The 21,326-nt window shown below is 37.5% G+C and overlaps 1 protein-coding gene across 4 annotated transcripts in view; it reads left to right on the forward strand.

Moving 5' to 3' along the window:
- LOC148816100 (disabled homolog 2-interacting protein-like) overlaps positions 1-21,326 on the forward strand; it is a 365,406-nt gene that overhangs the window by 179,353 nt on the left and 164,727 nt on the right. For all 4 annotated transcript variants that reach the window (XM_088940452.1, XM_088940447.1, XM_088940449.1 and 1 more), the window contains one exon: positions 16,523-16,626. In XM_088940452.1, the coding sequence (XP_088796578.1) occupies positions 16,523-16,626 (104 nt within the window). The remainder of the gene's footprint in view (positions 1-16,522; positions 16,627-21,326) is intronic.

Consider the following 21,326-nt stretch of genomic DNA (forward strand, 5'->3'; position numbering starts at 1 on the left):
TTTCACAGTTTGCATATATTCATGTAACCAACAGTCATTAAAAAGATCTTTTTAATATCATTTTTCTGGATCGTGCTGTAGTATAGAAGCTGCAGTCTGAACACATTCAGCCGAAGCACCAAAGCACAGAAATGTTATTCTTCTATAACCTCCTGTGTTCCAGTTCCACAAGTTTCTTTGAAATAGCCACGCTGAGACTGTTCCCGACATATTTACCTACAGGTACCTTGTCAACAATATAGCCAGTTGAAAAGCAGGTAAAGTTTTCCGGGAATTTGTTACAGGATTTTGGAAGAGGCAAATTTAAAAAAAATAGTTTGCTTTTGAAAAGAAAAAGACTCAGCCCAGCCTAGACTGTTTATATATAAATATAACATAACATTTCTGCCTTTTAAAGCTAGCATGGTATTTTCTTATCAAATGATCCTGTCGTACGTTATCCTGTCTGATGCCAGATAGGAAAGCTCAGTGCCATGAACTAAAGAGAACTGCTTCTTATCTGTACCTTTTATTAGAAACTAAAGATTACTTCCAATATAGAGGCTGTAGAAAGCTTTAAATTGTATTTGCAGTTTAGAACTAATGTATTGTTCAAATTTGTTTTGATGTCCTGCACACCAGTAAGAAGTGCAATTGATTAATTGATACTATATGGATACATAGCACACTAATGAGAACCAGGAGTATTAAGTTTTATTGATGCAACCTTGAGGCAGTATAATTGTCTGAAAATGAAAAGGAGAAACAAAACACAATTTGATCGACATAAAACAACATTTATATTCCAGTAGAGGAAACTCTTTGAAAGCGTGTCAAGTATTCAAGACACAAATATTTTGTGTAAGTTGTGTAACAAGGGAAAAAATATCCCCTAAGACAAAAACACACTGTGAACATTTTCGAAACATTTGACAGGCTGTGATTTTTTACAATCAGTTTTCTGTTTTGGCAGTTTTTTATTACAAACATTTTTGAAGACAGATTGTTTTCTTTTTCTTTTTTTCGATTTATTTGACAAGATATCACAGTATGTTCCTTGAAAAAGTAGACAGCAAAGTGGTTTATATTGTACTTAAAATAATTGAAACCCTGTGGTTAGGCTCGGATGATATTGGTTAGAACTAAGAAAATCCCTTGGTGTCTGTGAGTCCAGATGTAGCATGATCTATTGTTGGATGCCCTTAAAGGCCTTAGAAAACTTCAGTAAATAGGTAGCTCTGGAAAGAATGTCAGTAATTACAGTATGTTTGCAAATGCAAACAAAATATTGTAATACATTTTATAGTTTTTATTGTTTTTTCCAGCTTTGACCACCAATTTCAAACTAAATACAATATACTTTAACAACAATGAATATTTCAATATTTTGTCAAATGTATACTGTACAGTAGTTTGTTTCTTGTTTCTCAGAAAGTCAAGTGAAGTATTTAAAGGAGCCAATTTACCTATTGTGCAGGAAAGCACCCTCTACTTTAATAATAATAATATAATAATAATAAACTTTATTTTATATAGCACCTTTAAAGGTGGCTTCTCAAAGCGCTTTACAGGATGACAACAACAATAAATAAGAAGAGTATAACAATAAATAAGAAGAATACACAAGATAAAACACAATGACAACACACAGAGGAGACTGTGGATGGTGGTACTAAGAAGAGCTGAGGGGTGAAGAATGGAACCAGTTAAGTAAAGGCTTTTCTGAAGAAAAGGGTTTCGAGTCTGGATTTGAAGGAGTTTAGAGAAGGCGACTCTCTGATATCCTTGGGCAGAGAGTTCCAGAGCTTGGGGGCATAACAGGAGAAGGCCCTGTCACCCATACAACGTTAATAAACCTTTAGAGTACTGTGTTTTAAATCGGCACAGAAACCAAGTGTGTTTAATGTGGCAGAAATTCAATACAAATACATTTCAAAATGGCTGGAACGATTGTTTATGGTTTTGTGACATCTACAAGCACCGAAAGAAACATGCAGGCCTCAGAGAGCGAAGAGAGTGTTTTTAATCCTTGGTATAAAGGACTATTTTATAAGCCTAAAAGAGAAGCCCAGGGAGTGAGAAGGATTGTTCAATGGGCAGTAAATGTCAGTCAGCCATTCAGTCATGCTGCAGGCAAGTGGCCTTAGACGGAGATGTGGTTTGAACTGGAGTGATGGCACATGGCCAGAGATTGTATCATAATGCATTTTATTAGGATTAATAGAAACTCATTACAGAAGATTTTTGGCAAAGGGTGGCCACCTGCCTCATCCAGTTCAGTATAGATTAGGGCAAGGGACGCTCTCTCCCAGTGTTCATTGCTTTGCAACCTGGCCCCCAACTCATCATTGCCCCTCCTCAAGGGGGTTCCGACGCCCTTATCCTTAAAATCAAATCAGGGATAGGTGGGAAGTTCTTCAGCTGACTGAAAAATCCAGAAGAACAAAATGTTCTTCTTCCTATCTGCTCACCTGTCTGCCTCACGTCAGACTTCATTGTTATGTTTGAGACAACTTATTCTAAAATGGATATATGCTGGATCTAATAAGTATGGGGGTGTATCACTTTTTATGAAGTTTTTTTTTCTCTCTGCTGTACTGTTTTTAAACAGGATGTTTTTATATTATGCACTGAAATATCCATCCATACATTTCCCAAGCCCTTCTTCCAATTCAGAGTCACTAGGGAGCCGGAGTCTATCCTGGCAAGCAACAGGCACAAGGCGGGGTGGACCACAGACAGGACACCCGTCTCTCTCAGGGCACACACAGACATGCACACACTCACCCCTAGGGCCAGTCTTCCCAAAAGCCAATTAACCTCAAAGTATATTTTTGAACTGTTTCCAGAGGAAACTCGCACAAACACGTGGAGAACTCCACACAGTTACAACGACGAATTCAGATTTGACCCCATGACCCCAGCAAAGTTAACCACTGCGCTACAATGCCATCCCACACTGAAATATTCAAGATGGAAATATGGTTTAATATTCATGTTTTGTGAGATGAAATCTATATAGAATTAAAGTGCAATGGTGTGCTACCCATGGCCTCAGCTTTCATTTTTACGCTGACGATACTCAAATATACATCCATACCAAACCCGACACTGATGTGGCTGTCTCTATTCTATCTAATTGCATCTCTGACATAAAAATTTGGATGACTCAAAACTTCCTTCGTCTTAACTGCGACAAGACTGAAGTCATGCTTATTGGTACCCCCCATCAACTTCGTAAAGCCAGTCCTGTAACCCTATCTGTAGATGGCTCTGTACTTGAACTTCAGTCTAAATTGAAAAACCTTGGGCTTAACATTCGACCCACATGTGCAGCATACTGTCAAAACATCTTTTTTTCACCTTAGAAATATCGCAAGACTACGCCCTATGCTATCATTAACTGTGGCTGAAAAGCTGATCAACACATTTGTATTCTCTCGAATTGACTACTGCAATGCTCTACTCGCTGGGGTATCTAAATCTACCCTGAACAAACTGCAGTATGTCCAAAATTCAGCAGCCAGAATCCTGACCAGGTCTAGTGCAAGTGTTCACATTACTCCTATCCTGGAGTCCTTGCACTGGCTTCTGGTCAAATTCCGGGTAGACTTTAAAATCCTCATGCTCACCTATAAGGCTCTACATGGCTTGGCACCTCAATACCTGTCTGAACTATTATCGCCCTACTCCCCACCTCGCAACCTCCGCTCTTCAAATTCTGCCCTCCTTACTGTCCCCCAAGCCTGTCTACATTGTATGGGTGACTGGGCCTTCTGTTATGCCCCCAAGCTCTGGAACTCTTTGCCCAAGGATATCAGAGAGTCACCTTCTCTAAACTCCTTCAAATCCAGACTCAAAACCTTCTTCTTCAGAAAAGCCTTTTCTTAACTGGTCCCATTCTTCACCCCTCTGCTCTTCTTAGTACCACCTTCCATGGTCTCCTCTATTGTTATTGTTGTATTGTTGTAATTGTAATTGCGTCTTATCTTGTGTATTCTTCTTATTTATTGTTGTATTCTTCTTATTTATTGTTATTGTCATCCTGTAAAGCGCTTTGAGAAGCCACCTTTAAAGGCGCTATATAAAATAAAGTTTTTTATTATTATTATTATTATTATTTACAGTATGCACACAATAAGCCAACTGAGCAAAATCATGGGTCTTTTATAAAAAATTGATTAAAAAAAGTAAATAGTTTTTATTGACCTTGTCTTTAAGATGCATTTGAAAGGTGGACACATTAGTTATGAATGATGCTGTTTAAATTCAGAACTTATTCTGCCATATTAAACGAGCAGGTATTTTGTGGATGCTACAGTATGATTCACCTTCCATTCATTTTTTGCTAACGAGTTATACGCAATGTTTTGTTTTGATAGATGTAGTTTAATCTGTAATTACACAGATGTATCTAAACATTTTATGTAATATTTTTATGTGTAATTATGAAATAGAGCAAAGCTACATCCTTGAATCATATTTGCTATCAATCAAATGTATTTGAACAAAAGTTTTGTTGCTGTTCTTTACTTTTCCACAAAATAATGTTTTAGCAAAAAAAAACAACTACAGTATACGGTATACTTTGTGCTTGCCAAGTCGGATTGGGTTGTGATACAGTAGTAACTAAGAAAAACTCATTCTTTTATAAGAAGTCTTTTGTAAAGTTACATTTCCTGACAAGTTAACATGCATTGAGTTTTATTTTCCTCACTGGCTGTTAGGAATATGTATTATACAGTACAACTGAGAGGGTTTTAGCAGTTTCTCCTACTTGTCTTCTATGAAGATGGATGTATCCACTCCTCTTCTGCAATGCAGAGGCTCTCGACTTGTGGGGCTCAGCCTTTCTAAATTTCTTAGAGACAAATACATTGGACAATGACTTGAACAAAAATATATGAGTTAATGTGTGCACAATTCAAATTTGTGCACATCAAGAGCTCAACAAATCAACATATCAACAATGATCAACATATACAACAACAGTACAATACCATAATAAAAAACAACATATAATACAATGTTTTGCTGTAGTATGCTGTACCATAATACTGCAGTAACAATCTGGAGAGTGGCAATGTTTTGTTTAATAAGCTGAGTGGAAGCCACATTGTCTGTTGAACAGCCTTTTAGTTGAGAGGGCTTTGTCATGCAATGTTGACTAACAGCCCAAGGAGCTGCCTGGATGGGCTTCACTGTTTCTGCGTTTACAAAGAATATTACTGGGACAGACTCCAGCTCCCCCCGACCCTGTATTAGATAAAGAAGTTAGAAAATGGATGGATGGATGAAAAATAGCAAATGTATGTATCCTTCATCGTTGTTTCCATTTAAACACTAGTAATACTAGAATTACTGTAGATTTTGACAGCTTGTGGTTTTATAGTTGTTATTTTTTCCCCAAAATCTTTTAGTATTAAATATCACTATAATGTATTAGCAACAGATATTAAAAAAGGAGGGAGAGTTTGTTGTGATTTTGAGTTGTTTATTTAATATTATTATTATCAATATTCCAGTCTAATCCACTATTTTATAAACCATTGTTACAGTTCTTAACTGATACAGTACTCAATTTCTGAGTGTCTGTAAGAGTGAATTACATTGCTATAATGCAGCACCCTCTAGCTAGAACACACTAGGAAGACCTTAATCCAAAATATAACATTAGAGTAGGTTTGCAGGATGGTGCTTCTGGATGTTAAGATCAATATAGAATGGGACTGATGGGACTTGAGTTCCCTGGCAGTCAGCAGAGGGTAGCCTGTGTCTGTCAGTGTTGTTGTCTTATCTTTTCTTTAATGTTCAGGAGGCAGTGGAGGCAGTGGACAGTTTATCTTGTGCGTGTCGATGCTTAACTGATTCCGGTCTTTCCAGTTGGCTGCAGGCTTTGACTCATTTGCTTGTTTACAAAATGGCACCTTTTGTCTTCTATTGAAGGCTACACATCCTAGAGGGTAGACCTGAATCCCATACTGGGAATACAGAAACACCCTCTCTTAAGCATTCAGTGTTGTATGACAAAAGAAGACTTGATTGACTTTGACATTTCAGAATCTTGCCAGAGTATGGATGTTTTTGACAACATGCCTGATGTGTGCTCCATTATGAAAATGAATGAAATCAGTCTTGGAGGCTTCTCGTGTCCTCTTACTGTTTTGTTCCAAATCACAGGGCTTTTGCTACTATAATACCATAAAAACAAGTTACAGTCAAAATTATTGCAACAGAGTATTTAAATATAGTGAACAGGTACCATAGATGTGTTAGTCTGCAACTGTAAAGTGTTCTTAGCATACAAAGCACATCCCATTTTTAATCTTTCCTAGCCTTACCAGAGACTGTATCAGGCACTTTCAGTGCCTTATCAGGATTTCTACTACATTTTTTTACACAAATGACATAACACAGACTGCATTACTTTACATTTCACTTAAACATATATCACTTGCCTTTACACTGGACCTTTGTGGTAAAGATTGGGGTCAACTATACGGATTAGGCACTCCTTTAAGGAGTACTCTGTGGGGGAAAAAAAGCTTTTTGTGTGTCAAACAGGATGTTTCCCAGAATGTGTTAGGTACCATACCAGGTGCTTCAAACTATCCCACACACAGAGCTGTGTCTTTATAGTCAGTGTTTTATAAACTGTACAGAGCATAATGGGTTAATTGGGCATAAAGGTATTCGATACTAAGTGAGTGGTGGTTGTCAATGGAATTTTACAGAAAAAGCTGCAAGAAAAAGATGCATCTTCATAAATGCAGTTATTCCGGATGGCTGTCGGAAATCTGCTATCTGACCCTGCAGTAAAATAGATTAAGTCTGTCCAAGACTGTCCAAAGGCAATAACAAAACGCTGACTTCAAAGGCTGTATTTTACATTGCCGCCATGTTACTTATTTTTTAACCAAACGTTCCATTTTTATATGCAAATTACAAATTGCAAGCAATTGTTCTTTGAATTGATCTTTCCACTTACATTATCTCTAGGCTAATGCCTTGCCAATATAATTGATAGTACTCAGTAGCTTTTCTAGCAGCTGTGGATGTGTAGTCCCTTTAAACACTAAGAACCAATTATTAGTTTGTGTATGTAGTAAGTCCACCTCAGGGAAATAAACATCTACTCTTCTCTGTGTTGGAATGTAACATTTCATTCTTTTTCCTGTCAGCTGTTTCCATTTGGCAGTTTTGTCATTGGTATTCATCCTCACTCCTTCTCTGGTGGAATAAAAGGATCCATATTCACATCAGGCAGTTACGGAATTGCAATTTTTTAAAAAAAATGTTATTACATCTCCACGGGTTGCTGCAAGTGCTGTAAAGGGGAACAGCGCAGCTCTATAAATTCATGAAGTTGTTAATGAATTGTGAACACAAAAAGGTGTGCAATGCATTCATTCCCTCTGCAAAGGTGCGACAAACATAGAATGACGTACTGTATATACGAATAATGATCTGTGCAAAATCTAGTGGCTGATAGTATCTTCTGATTTGAACACATTTTTTGGCTTTGTTGCACAATGGACTTTGAATTTGCCTCTGGACAGGAATCGGTATATGAGCTTGGAATGTTTCTATGGCAACAATATACAGTGAAAGTTCCCCTTCATGTCTAAGAAAGACTGCAGACACGGGAGGGTAACACCTGCTAGGGGGAAAAATATACAGTATATACTGTGTACCTAGCACATTCATGAGATATAAAAGTATTTGTCCTTTCTTTAGTAATTTTATAGACCAGGAAGAATAAATGGATTTCATTTTGACACTTATATTCAAGGATGGCAGGATTAATGCACCAGATTTCGTGCAATGTATACAGATCCAGACAGTTAGCCATGTGTCCTTGATCACGCCAGAGAAGGTTGTACTGTAGGTGCTACTGGAGAGGTTTTGTGGCAATTCTTTTCTTTTTTTCAAACTAAGTCATCTATTTGTCACCTTCATTTTTAAAGGTAGGTCATGTGAAAACCAAATAATGAATTTTTAAGAAAAAGATCATTTTATTGAAATGAGTCCCTTAATTGATGGCTTGTTTCTGACGTAGGGGAAATGGCCTGGATATGAGTGGATATGAGAGTATTAATGGGAGATGTGGGAGGTTCAGCTGCTTTTGCTCAGAGTCCTGGGTGTCACCACTAAGGGCTGACCATTGGTTATAGAGTATTTAACTTACAGCTGTCTTGGTTGTTACACCTTATTGAATAGTCTGAAAAAAAGTTAATTCAGCCTGTTTTTTCTGATCCTGACCGTGCTCTGTTGAAAAACATCAGTGTCTTCATAAATGTTTTCCCTAGGTGAAAGTTTAATCTGTATTTGCAGTCCTGTGTGCCACAGACTTGGTCTTCAGACAGTACGGCGCATAGTATTCATCCTATTTTTCCTGTAAATCTTTAAGGGAAAATAAGGGAAACACATTTAAGACTGAGAGTTGGAGATATGTTTTACAGAAAGGGGGACTGGGTATACGCAACTCACCCATAGTTGTTGTTGCTGATACTCTAGGATAATTCAAGAAAGGGTTTGATGGCAGCCATGATGGCAGCTACTGGCAACCATATGAGCTGGAGGGGCCAAATGAAATAAGACTTTATTGATCCCGAAGGGAAATTGAGGCGTTACAGTAGTCCAGCCCAAACGGCATCTTATTTGTAACCTTTCCTGTATATTCACATTCTGTTCATAATGAACACATTCATAGACACTACAAAAATGTTGCTGTAGTAGCATTTGGAAACATTCTTTTAGGAGTTATCAGAAAAATAAACTTAGATGTAATAATACTTGTCACAGCAAATACCATAGCATGTTGGGGTAAGGATTGGCATTGGGAATATTAGGAATACTGTATACTGAACCTTTTGTGTTTTATTGGGGGGGAAAAGGTTGTGAGGGTTTATGAATGATAATATAATGCAGTTATGTACTCTCTATGAAGCCTTTATTGCTGACTACAAACAATTTTCCAATGAAATGTTACCAAATAGTGGTGTTTAAAGTACTCATGTTCAGAAAAAAAGATTTAACTTTGAATATCCAGTCACATTTTCATCAACTAGGAAAACTTATGTAATGTAAACCTTAGGTATGGCTCTGCACTTATGGCTTCTTTAAACTCAGAATTAAGTGCCGCTGGGGGACCCAAGCCTTGAGAAGGCTTTTCTGAAGCCTGTGAAGAAAGCAAGTACAGATGGCCTGAAAGGGTAATAAATACTGCCTAATAAAACTCTTTAATTATATGCAATGATGAGAACATCTGTTTGTGTGCTGTCCCATATTTGATTGACTCTTATTACAAACGTGTTATTCACTTACCGAGAAATGTCTTAAATTATCACATCTAATGATGCAAAAATAGATTAACTGTAAAATCAGTGCTGTGATTTTTTTAATTACTTTTGCTGGCTTTTGCTTTCCTGTCTTGAAACAGTGTATTCGTGAAACAGATCATATTAAACGTTTCTGATTTCCCATAACGTTTATTAATTTCTTGGGAAGTTGCATGAGCTGCTCACAGATTTTTATTTTAATTAAAAAGAGCTTAAAAACAATCGACAAAGAAACACAAAACTCCAGCTTAGTAGTTAAATGTTAGCTAGAGATGTAACCATGGTAAAAATGAAATATGAAGAAAAAATGTAAGCTTTTGTTTTATATATTCCTGCTAAATTGTTCCCTCTCTTTTAGCAACAACAGTGTAAGGCTTTAAATTTACGTATGGATAAGCATGCTATTTCTTTCATTCTAATGCATATAGTAAAGATTTTTACTGTTCTAACCTCCCTGAATAAAGCTCGGTGTGGTGGATATAGCACAAGCAAAGACTGTCTAAAAATAAATCTTATTTTACAGGTTGATAGAATATTTTAGATTGTCTGAATTTAAGACTTTGATTATTGACACCCCTGCTTCTGAAGAAAATGACTATAAATCATATGCTGGTGTTGTGGTTGTTTTTTTCTACCCAGTTTTATTTAGTATTAGAAACTCAGGAAATATTTTTACAGCAATCCCGATTTACAAACATTTATCATCCTTATTTATCATGCTGCTTTTTTTTTTAAGTACTTTAAGTACTGTTTAAGCTTAAGGGTTCGAACATATAAATTGTGTGCTGTTGGAGGAATTGGCATCATATATTGTGATTCTGGGGCTGTGACCACCTCTGGCTATTAGTAGTGAATGCAGTAAACCTGAGCACGGTTTATGTCCTTACTGTGAATGTCATGAGTGATGGATGAATATTATCAAAGGAACCCAGGAGAGGCTCTGCTAAGCTCCACAATAGCTAGATGCTTTGTAATTCTTTGTGTTTGTCTCTTTTTTAACTTTTTCATCCAGTTTTCTTGTTTGTTCTTTTCCCCATAATCAATCCATTGAAGGGGAAGCTTAGGATCAGGGTCTATTACTGTATCTAAGATATGATATTATAATAATATAAGATAGAGGGGAAGTAAAGTGTGCAGCAAGTAAAGTATTTTAAATATATTCATTTTTGATGGGGAAAAGCAAGTGTTTGGTCACAGTGACAATGAAGCCAAAGGCAGAGATGACCTTGTAAAGAAAACTTTGGTTAGATCTTTTAAAGAAAACTGACACATTATACTGTACATTTCATTCCCCATTTTAAATAAATGTTTTGGAATAATTAGCACACTAATAATTGTATCTTCAATTATGAATATTTAAATAATTGTCCTCTTCAGATTCATTTTCTGTTTGTTGAGCTGTCTTTCCTCCTTGCAAGCAGCAATTCATATTTATAGGTAAATATTGTACAGACAGGAGGTGGACACAATAATCAAAACATCTAACAAAAAGGACTTGTATTTCAAAGTGCCTATTGCCAATCACAATTTAAAAGGATTTTACACTTTTCATATTAATGTCAATACTAATTTCCAACATGTTTCTGCTTTATACAGCGTCTTAAAGTCATCACATATGATCATCACATATGATACATCAATATGTGAGTTTCTAAAGCAACAAATAGTCAAATTGTTGGCACCCGAATTGCAGGTGCGTCACAGAAGTGACAAAATAATTGGATGTGTCAAGGGAGACAGTGCCAAAAACCATGGCAGAAGATAAAATAAGATCACTTTATTAGCCATATACAATTTCTCGCATTAGGAATTAGTCTTTTCGCATACCCAAGCTTGCTCTCCATGAGACACACAGACACACAGCCAGAGAGAGAAGCTTGGGGTCAGAGCGCAGGGTCAGCCATTTATACGGCACCCCTGGTGCAGTTGAGGTTAAGGGCCTTACTCAGGGACCCAATGGAGTGGGATTCCTCTGCCAGCCGGGGGATTTGAACTGGCAACCTTCAAGCCACAGGCGCAGATCCTTAGCCACAGTGCCACCGCACCGCCCTTAATACGCCAAACAAGAGAATAAGGCATCCGGAAAGAAGTCCGCAGTCAGAAGGTGAAGCTCACAGACAAGGGCAGACAGACTCTTAACAGGATAGATATGAAAAAGGCCACAAAACAATGACCTCAAAAATTATCACAGAATTGAATCTATACCTTCGTGACCCAGTCTCCACAAAAACTGTACATCGTGAGCTTCAGAGAGCTGATATAATGGTAGTGCTGCCATTTGGAAACTGCTTTTACCTAAGTCTAATGCACAGCAATGCATAACTTGGTGTAATGAGGACAAAACCTGGAGTGCTGAGCAGTGGAAGGAAGTAATATGGTCTGATAAATAATCTTTCACTCTTTTTCCAGGAAGCCTTCAGCTCACATTGCCAGTTCTCAGCTGTTAAACATAGTGGTGGATCTGTTATGGTACAGTATGTGGAAGTCATTGTGTCTGATTATTACTCTGCTGGTAGAATTACTGACAAGGAATACAAAGCCATTGTAGGCAACCAGGTGCACCCTGTGGTGCAAACATTGTTTCCTCAAGATGTTCCCGTATTCCAAGATGATAATGCCCCCATACACACTGCTAAACGGATTCAAGAATGGTTTCATGGACACCAGAATGGAGTCAAACACCTTCCCTGACCTCCCCAACCACCAGCTCTAAACATTATTGAATCTTTATAGGAAGTTCTAGAACAAAGAGCACAGAGTACATTTCAACCTCCTTCATATCCCATGGAATTATAGGCTTTTCTTCCTAAGTAATGTCCACTACAAACATTTTGAAAATTCTAAAGTAGTATTCCAGTAGGCAAAGGTCAGCTCAACTCCTTATTAGTTAATACATATTCATATATTGCTTGGTGTTTAAATTTTTTTGTCAACCCTCTGTACTGTATATTGACAGTAATTCTACCTGTAATTCAAGTCTGTGGGACTGTTGTAGCCAAGGGATACTGTACATAGACTTTGAGTGCTAGTAAGTTAATATTGATAATTGGCTTTATCTAAGCAATCCATCATTCTAAATTCTATACGGTATCTAAATCTTTCTGGATATTATTTAATGTGTCATACTTGAGTTTGTTAAAACCTTTAGTTTTTAGGGGTATAGAGGTGGCTCTGTGGCTAAGGATCTGTGCCTGTGACTGGAAGGTTGCTGGTTCAAATCCCGCAGCCGGCAGAGAAATCCTACTCAGTTGGGCCCCTGAGCAAGGCCCTTAACCCCAGCTGCTCCAGGGGTGCTGTACAATGGCTGACCCTGCGCTCTGACCCCCAGCTTCTCTCCCTGTGTGTCTGTGTCTCATGGAGAGCAAGCTGGGGTATGCGAAAAGACAAATTCCTAATGCAAGAAATTGTGTAGGGCTGATAAAGCAACATTAAAATATTGTTAGTAAAGTGACGCTGTTGATTGTTGTGTGAGATCACAAGGAGAACAGACGAACAGATTTTTTTCTTCTGCTAAAGACTTGCCTTTACTGTGACCTGTTTCTGATGGATGGACTTTTGTTCGTTCTCTGTAATAATCTGTTCCGGTGAGCAGTTAGCTGCAATAGTATACATCACATCTCTTGTGTTCATTGGGAGATTTCTATTTGTAAGTCAGCTCAATAGTTGGGAACCGAAAGGACAGAAACACAATTTAAAAAAGATGAAATCACTCATTGCCTAGAAATGGAAATGAGCATGGCCTCATCTTTCACACTTAAGGCTGCCTTCAGACTTTATTTGGCCTCTTGTTCCAGTTCTTATAATCTAACAAAGGAGTATTACAGTCTGTCTTTTTCCCAGTGAAAGTGTTTTAATATGCATTGTTACTTTTATTTAATTGAAAGTGCAATCACATACTGCATTAGCTTAAGAGGTATGCAAAAAGTGTCCTTGTAAAAGCGTCTGAAATGGTGCTCTTCATAAAAGGTAATTGAAAAATTAATTGATGATTTTTTATGGGATATTGATCAGTGATCTCAACCAGGTGCGTGATGTCAGTTTGTTCATGACAGAGAGAAACAAGCAATTCACCCAGATGTAATTAAAGATCCATAACTTGTCAAGACTGTCAAATTTCTGAGATACATAGCCGGTTCTATGAAGTGCTTCAATGCCCATTACCGAGGTCAGTTTATAACTTCATGTACAGAAAAAGCCCTCCAACCCTTTTATATTGATCTATTCAGATCGTCAATTTGAATTAGATCTCTAAAATTGGAATGGCTAGAACTGCATTAGATTTTAAGATTAACCCAAGAACATTTGATTGGATTTCCATGTTTATGTGTCAAACAGAGTTCATAAGTGTGATGCACTAGTTTCTGCTGTTAGTATTTTTGCACCATTAACTGCTTTATCTGACATTAGAACATAATGAATGTAGATCTAAATATCTGTAGGTACACAGAGGCTAAATATCAGGGAAAAGCAGAACAGCCCTAGATAATTGTTAATAGCTTTTTAAAACTATTTTCTTAACTCAGAACAGCATTGTACTACAGTATGTTGCTCAAGAGGTCTCAATTTAAACTGACTAATTAAACTCCCAAAACAACCTTTTTTATGAGTTCTTGCAGGTCCTGCCTTGTGAAAATACTGTATGGTTCCACTTCAGTTGCCAAGACTTTCAAAGTGTGGCCTTTTGTAGCATGTTCTAGTTAACATTTTAATATAAATAGAAGATAAACCTTCCAAACCACTCTTTGTTTCTTATAGCCTGCCTCAAAAATATCCAATTAAGCCTTTCGTTTGAAATCAATCCTGGGCAAGTGGGTTTGATTAAAGATGATTAAATGTGCAGAATGAGATATGAGGGCACAGCAGATGTTAGAAATTTGGACGATGAGAAAGTGTCATCTCTGTTGTGGTTCACTGACTTGATGGTAATTTGCATGGTCTGCTCCACATCTAAAGTTCATGAAGAACACTTCACCAGGTGTTTTTCAAGTTCTGCTTTTTCTGCAAACTAGTGCACAGCTACTTGAAAAAATCAAGGAAGCTCTGTGGTTTGATCATCTGAATGTGAACCTTTAAAACTTTTTTAAAACCTGAACCTCCACCTGAAGCTGAGAAATATTTATCAGGAAGGAAGACTCGGAGAACTCTCTTCCTGGGACTACCATGTAGTGTATTTTTGTCGAAATACGCAAGGAGTGAATTTGTATTCTGTTTGCCCATTCAGTGTTGCTTCTGCTAAATGTCATCTGTTTTAACTTCCAAAGCTCCAAAGCTGGTGTGAATTCTATAGTAGCTGTACTCAGACTGCTAATGTGTCATGTACTGGGAAGCTTGTTCAAAATGAGCTCATTTCAAATTCAGAAGTATTTTTTTACTAAATTTTTTTACATTAGTACAATAAGATATTTGTCCCAAATCTGGGATAGTTTTGAGAATTGTTTTAGTAGAGATCCTTAATGAGTTCACCTGAAACCCATATTTTTTTATTACATTTCAGTCCGTGCTTTTTGATCGTTGTACAGCCTGCTTTCAATAAAGTAATAGAAATAAAAGGTAACATAGGAAGCCTATTATAATAAGTCCTTTATTAAGGAGACAAGGTGATCAGCGTCCTAAAAACGAAATGTAGGAACCACATCTTTTAGGTTGGAACCACATCAGCGTAAATTTCATTTAACATTGATGAAATAATGTTAATGTTTTTTATGCTGCCTTAATGTTAATGGAATAAGAAAGTGGAACCTTATAACAGGATAGCTCCATGAGGATATACACCCACAAGTCACTCATGGTAAATTTAACAGATGTACAGTAGGTGAAGAGCCTTTAGTTCTCTGAATGCCAACTGTTCTTCTTAAGGTGCAGTGTTTATTTGAACACCTGTGCTATCCGTCTGCCCCTTTTCTTTGCTTCACTTATGGGAGCAAAATGGAGTTACAATGCCCGTTTTCACCATGGCACTGAAAATAAAGCTTTTTTTTCTCATTCAGCTCTAGTTTCATCACGTGGCAGCTCTTTATCGTGGAGCTGTAGACATTTGTGATTTTACACCACGAAGAATGGTTCCTTTGACAGTGCTGAAACATTACTTTATGGATTTAAAATGTATACCGCTGCACAAAGTCCTTTTTCTTAGCAGTTTACTTATGAAAGTTAAGCAGTAATTGACTTTAAAATAGATGGTTAAGAAATAGAAATAATAAATGGGAAAATTCTGATTCGTGCTTTTTCAGGCAGTCTGAATCTTTCATTAACAAAACCTTTGTTTCTAATTTCCATTGCTCTCAAAGTTAATTTAAAAATATTGCTACTGTATTAGTCTAGTTGTTTTCGGAAATTTGAAGGGCTTTGTTTTTGTCTGTCTTTGATATGGCCTTCTTATTCATCATCCAATCCTGTTATTCATTAATGACTCCCTTTTCAAAATTTTGTCATTTTTTGTGGTACTGTATTCTTTCAATTCAAAAATCTCTGCCTCTCTATTCTTGATTACTAAACGAAACCTAATTAGAAAAGCATATTGATCTTAATAAAGACAAACCTTTTTACCTCAGTAACATATGCCAAAAAATAAGGACCTGCTCGAGCAAGAAAGACATAATGATGCCAGAATCAATTTTATATGGAGTCTAGGAAATTATATACTACATTAAGTACATTCACAGAAGCAGGCTTTGTTCATACCGAGTGAAGTTAGTGTTGTGAGCTTTTAGTTTTATTTTACCCTTTTGTTTATTGAATTACTTTGCTAAGTGCAAGATTGCAATGTATCACTTTCTAAGCAGTGTAGTTGATTTATCAGCAGTCAGCCAGCGTTAACTTCCACTGGCATATCTTGTTTTTTTTAAAAACACTTTTTACTGATTTTTGTGTCTCAGTGATTTTCTGAAGTAGTTTTTCGGTTTTACACTTGTATCCGGTTATCTGACGTGTTCTTGTACCTGATAGGGCTGTGACAGCAAAAAAAAATAGGGGAAGATGATGTCTAATGTAAGACGTGACTAAACAATGGGTTGTCACACAGCCATTAAGCAAAATTCAAAACCAAAATGAGAACTTTGGAGATTTCACTACTATCTTGCTGGGCATTGACCCGCAAACCCAAAAGACACCAAGTGCAGATAGGTTACAGAACAGCATGTTGCCAAATGTGCTTTTCTGTGAAAATTGTGGTTTTCAAGAGGGTTTCTGTTCTAACATTTCAGAGTCTCCGCCGGAGAGACCTGGCCGAAGACGGAGCATGCCAGGCAGCGCTTCGGACAAAACCCCAGCCATGGAGCCCACAGCTGCCACGCCCTTCCGCGTCACGGTGAGAGACCTGGCTGCCGCTCGCAATTTCTCCTGACTCCATTGTTTGGTCAAGTTCTACTAACGACGAACGAATGTTAAGGGGTCGAGTGCCTAATGTTTTGGCTTTAACTCCAGTGGCTGACAGTGTTGGTCGGAGATCAGCGCCCACTTATGATGATCCAGGGAGAAATTGCTGCAGCTGTAAAGTTGGGATGGAGGGAGGGGTCCTAGCAAGACGAGCGCAGTGCCAACTGCAGTCAGGCAGCTTTCACGGGCAGGGAGGCAGAAGTACAAGATTAGAATTTGACCTCCACCCCCATTTCTGTTCAATAATACCATTCATCTGGCTGATGTGTTTGTCCTAGCTACTTCAATGTGTAAGGCTTTGCATGTAGGGGTGTAACCCCGGCAACCTGGCCAAATTTCCCATTGGCCCTTACCAATCATGGCCTCCTAATAATCCCCATCTATGAATTGGCTTCATTACTCTGCTCTCCTCCCCACTGATAGCTGATGTGTGGTGAGCGTTCTGGCGCACTATGGCTGCCGTCGCATCATCCAGGTGGACGCTGCACATTGGTGGTGGTGGAGGGGAGTCCCCATTACAATGTAAAGTGCTTTGAGTGGAGTGTCCAGAAAAGCACTATACAAGTGTAAGCAATTATTCATTATTATTATATCACTGGATCATTTTGAGGGATCTGAGTGGTCAAGAGCACAACAGTTGTGTCTCACCTGGAATTGGACCATTCCAGTTGTGAGTCTAGAGCCTTGAGTACAACTTCAATACTGCCCCATGGATGTAGGAGCAGTAGGATTTTTGTATGTACTTGTGCTTATGTAGGAAGGTTTGACTTTAAATTTAAAATGAAGGAGGTCAGAACTGCTCCCACAAGCCCTCTTCGGTACATGTGATGAGGAATGGCTTGTGAATGCTGAACCGTTGACAAGTTCAAATAAAACAGCTTTAAGCTGTTGTTTTTTACTGTGATGGGATAGATTTGACGACATCTTTTGCCAACCAGGAATTATGGCAAGCAAGTAGTGAGATCTAAGAGTGGAATTTCGAATATGAGTTGACCTGCCCTCGCATAATATATCTTGAAAAAACAAAGACAAGCATGTCTGTTTTCCAGGATTTTCATATGGTGTTCATCCAGCTTGTGGACTTGTGCAGTCATGTATACACTGTGGTTGATCAAAGCATGTGTATAATTATGGTGCCAGGTTTTATCCAGAACTCAGAGCCCTCCGAGGATAGTTTGGCAATGAAATTGTGCACATGGACATTCATTTATGTTCTCAGAAACTAAGGGAAGAGACATTACAAAGACAAATGGATGTGGTAACCTTTTTGTTTTGTAAGGAACTACTATAAGGGTTTTATTCAGCATATATTATTCATTTACAAAACTTAAACAGCTCATCAATAATTTAAATAATCCACCAAGTCCCATCTATTAGGCCCAGATTGCTAATTACAAGTGAACATCTCATTAATTACTGATGAAATCTAGAACATATGACTCATTGGTTAAGGACATAAACTGATAGCAGTTTATTATTATTAGTTATTGTTTAAAAATTACTAACTCATTGCTTTTTTGTCACAAAGTCATTGATTAAACTGTTAGAGTGAATGTTTATAGCATACTTAAAAATTAATTGCTACTTTAATAATGTTTGGGGATCTTTAATTGGGAGGAATATTTTTTTGTAGTGAAGTCTTTTAATGTCAATCACAGCATTATGCTTCTTTATTGCACGTACAATACCTCACCAGTCTTATGAGTGAAGTGACAATAATCTTCCAGATATTACAGTGGAGCCTAAAATTGTCCTTTAGCTCTCAATCATATATTCAATCCTTGTGTGTAGGAGGTGAAGGTAACACTTGAGAACATGTTGGTACTTTACATTGTCTGCAATAAATGCAGATCGTAAAGATATTATTGTTGACTGTACCTCTGTACCTCTCCATTTCTATAAATGGCCAGTGGAAAGTGGAAAGTTCCGCTTTCCTATTTCATAATAATCACTTGGATATTAAACTTGATAAGTTTCTGTTCTGCACACAAAACATGTTGATATTCATTGTTTATTGCATTACTGCAGTCATTTCAAATGTAAAAAAGTAATTCAAATAAAAAATGATCATTTTGTATGTACAATATATCAGGTTACAGTGCATTGCTCAGCCTCATCTAACATCTAAGTGAACAACTACTAATAAAAATAACTTTAATTTATAAAACAACTTTCCAAACCCAAGGATGCGTTTATAGGTTTATTAGGTTTATAGGTTTAAAGAGTATATAGATTTTTACAGATGTAGGGCAGTCAGACATAGACCTTGGTAAAAAGGTACTGTAAGTTTTAAGTTTAGATTTGAAGACAGTTAAAGAAGTTGTCTGAGGAGGGTAATTCCACAACACTGGAGCAACTACAGAAAAGGCATGGTCACCAAAAGTCCATGATTTAGTCCCAGGTACAATGAGCAGAGGACCAGCCTCAGCTAACCGGAGCCTACGAGAGGGAGTGTAAACATGGAGGAGGTCAAGGATGTGTGATGGAGCCAGATTGTTTAGAGCCTTGAAAGTCAGTAACTACAGTATATTGTGACATTATAATTCTAATTATATTTGATTAATTATATAGTATAATTCTATTATGATAAGATTATATTTATGTTATAATTATATTATATGTGACATTATAGGCAACCAATGTAGAGACTTACAGTAAGTGTAGGAGTGATATGCTGCCAGGGTCTCGTGTGTGTTTGTAGTCTAGCTGCACTACCCTTATTCTTAGATGACCCGTCCATTTTCTAACGGTTTTACCTAGTATAGGGTCGGGGAGAGCCGGAGACTACCTTGGCAAGTGGCGGGGGCAAGATAGAATGGACAAAGCATCAGTCCATCACAGGGCAGACACACACTCACACCAGGCAGTTTTTCCAGAGGCCAGTTCACCTACCAGCATGTCTTTAAACTCTGGTAGGAAGTCCACATAAAAGTGGGAAGAAGGGACAGATTCCAGGCAGATAGCACCCCAGGAATTGAACCCAGGCCCCCAGCACTGTGAAGCAGCTTTATTAACCACCCTGTCACCTTCTTAGATGATCTGACATATGTAAATATGACAGCAAAGCAGATCAATGAATAAAAGAGATCGGTGAATAAGTAAACTGCTTATAAGTATACAAGTAGAACACAAAGTGGAAATTGTACTACTATACTGTACATAAGCATGGTTTTCTTTCATTCTGTTTTTTAATATTACATGCAATATACTGTATCTATAAAAACTAAATGCCTTTGAATGTGTAAAAAGCAAATAAGAAAAGTGATCGTAATACTCCGACCATATAGAAAGTTAGTAAAGACATTCTGCTTTATAGAGTCTGAACTTGTTTAAAGACCATTAATCTGCTAACAATAAACCACAATCTGGTTTGAATTATTAATTGAGGCTATCAAATCAAATCATGGTGACCTTGGCAAGGCAACATCGCTCTGATCAAAGAAAAAAGCTTGTTACCATGGGTCTGTCTGATTAATGAGTTTTGTTTTGAAGTACCTCTAGAGCAGGCAAATTACTGTTAAAGCATTGGCTCTAAATAAATGTGTTAAATAAATGAGTAGTATCTGCAAACCTCACTCTACCCCATCAAGAATTGCAAGATCATATAAATTAGTAAAATGGGAAAAGGAGACAGGAAGAAAGTAAATGATGAAATTGTGCATCTGGAAACTAGATTTCACTTGCGTTTTGATCTACACGTTTCAGAAATGTGAGAAAATGATTTAAAAATGTATCTGATGTCGTTCAGTTATGCAAACCAAGCTGACATTGAACATTCAAATATCTGTTCAAGGTGTCTCAATGCTTAATAAGCTTAAGAATGAGTCTTTCCATCAACAGAGGGAGCTGTTCTGAAGTTAAAATTGCCGTAAAAGCATGCAGCTATTTGGCAAGCAGTAGTTGCATGATGTGCAAACAATGCTGTGACATTCCATAAAGCTGAACAAATGCCAGATATCCAAGCATTTGCAATGCAAATCTAAAAATGCGTTATTTACTCTGTGGCTGTTTGCATTCTCTGTATCCTCCTGTTTTAAATGGAAGAAATTGTGGGCTGGTTGCTGAATGCGAAATCGCTACCGAACTGAATTAATGACTTGTGCTATTGCTCCTGACAAGGTAGAACTGTGCCATCCAAACTTGTCCAGAGCCAGATTATGACTAATAGATCTATCTCTCCTTCTGCAAAAAATAAATAAGGAAAATAAAAGAATGAAAAGCCCTAAATGTTTATCCCTCTGACTTTGTCAGAAGAATAGATGATTGAGAAACTGGATATACATCCAACTCAGGGCAGGCAGCATGCAGAGGCTTAGCCTGAGCAAATCATTTCGAATATGCCTTCGGCTCTATTCTGTTCATTCTGTTCCAGTTATTTGCTCGCCTAAATTCTGCCCTATACCTCACATCTTAAAAAAAAAACTGCTTAGAGGCATTAGAAACACAACACAAATGAGCTCTGGAACCAACAGCATTTATTGTGTTTTGAATGATTCTGAGTATATATTGCCCCAGGACTTGGGAGTCAGTATGTGAGGTCACTAGCCTTACAGCTCTTCAACAATGGTCATGGTTGGAGCTGGTGGGATCACATTAACCCATATGGCAAAGTCATTATGAAGCTGGACAAAT

Source organism: Atractosteus spatula, chromosome 23, assembly GCF_055471065.1.
Source record: "Atractosteus spatula isolate fAtrSpa1 chromosome 23, fAtrSpa1.hap1, whole genome shotgun sequence".
NCBI classification, from domain to species: domain Eukaryota; kingdom Metazoa; phylum Chordata; class Actinopteri; order Semionotiformes; family Lepisosteidae; genus Atractosteus; species Atractosteus spatula.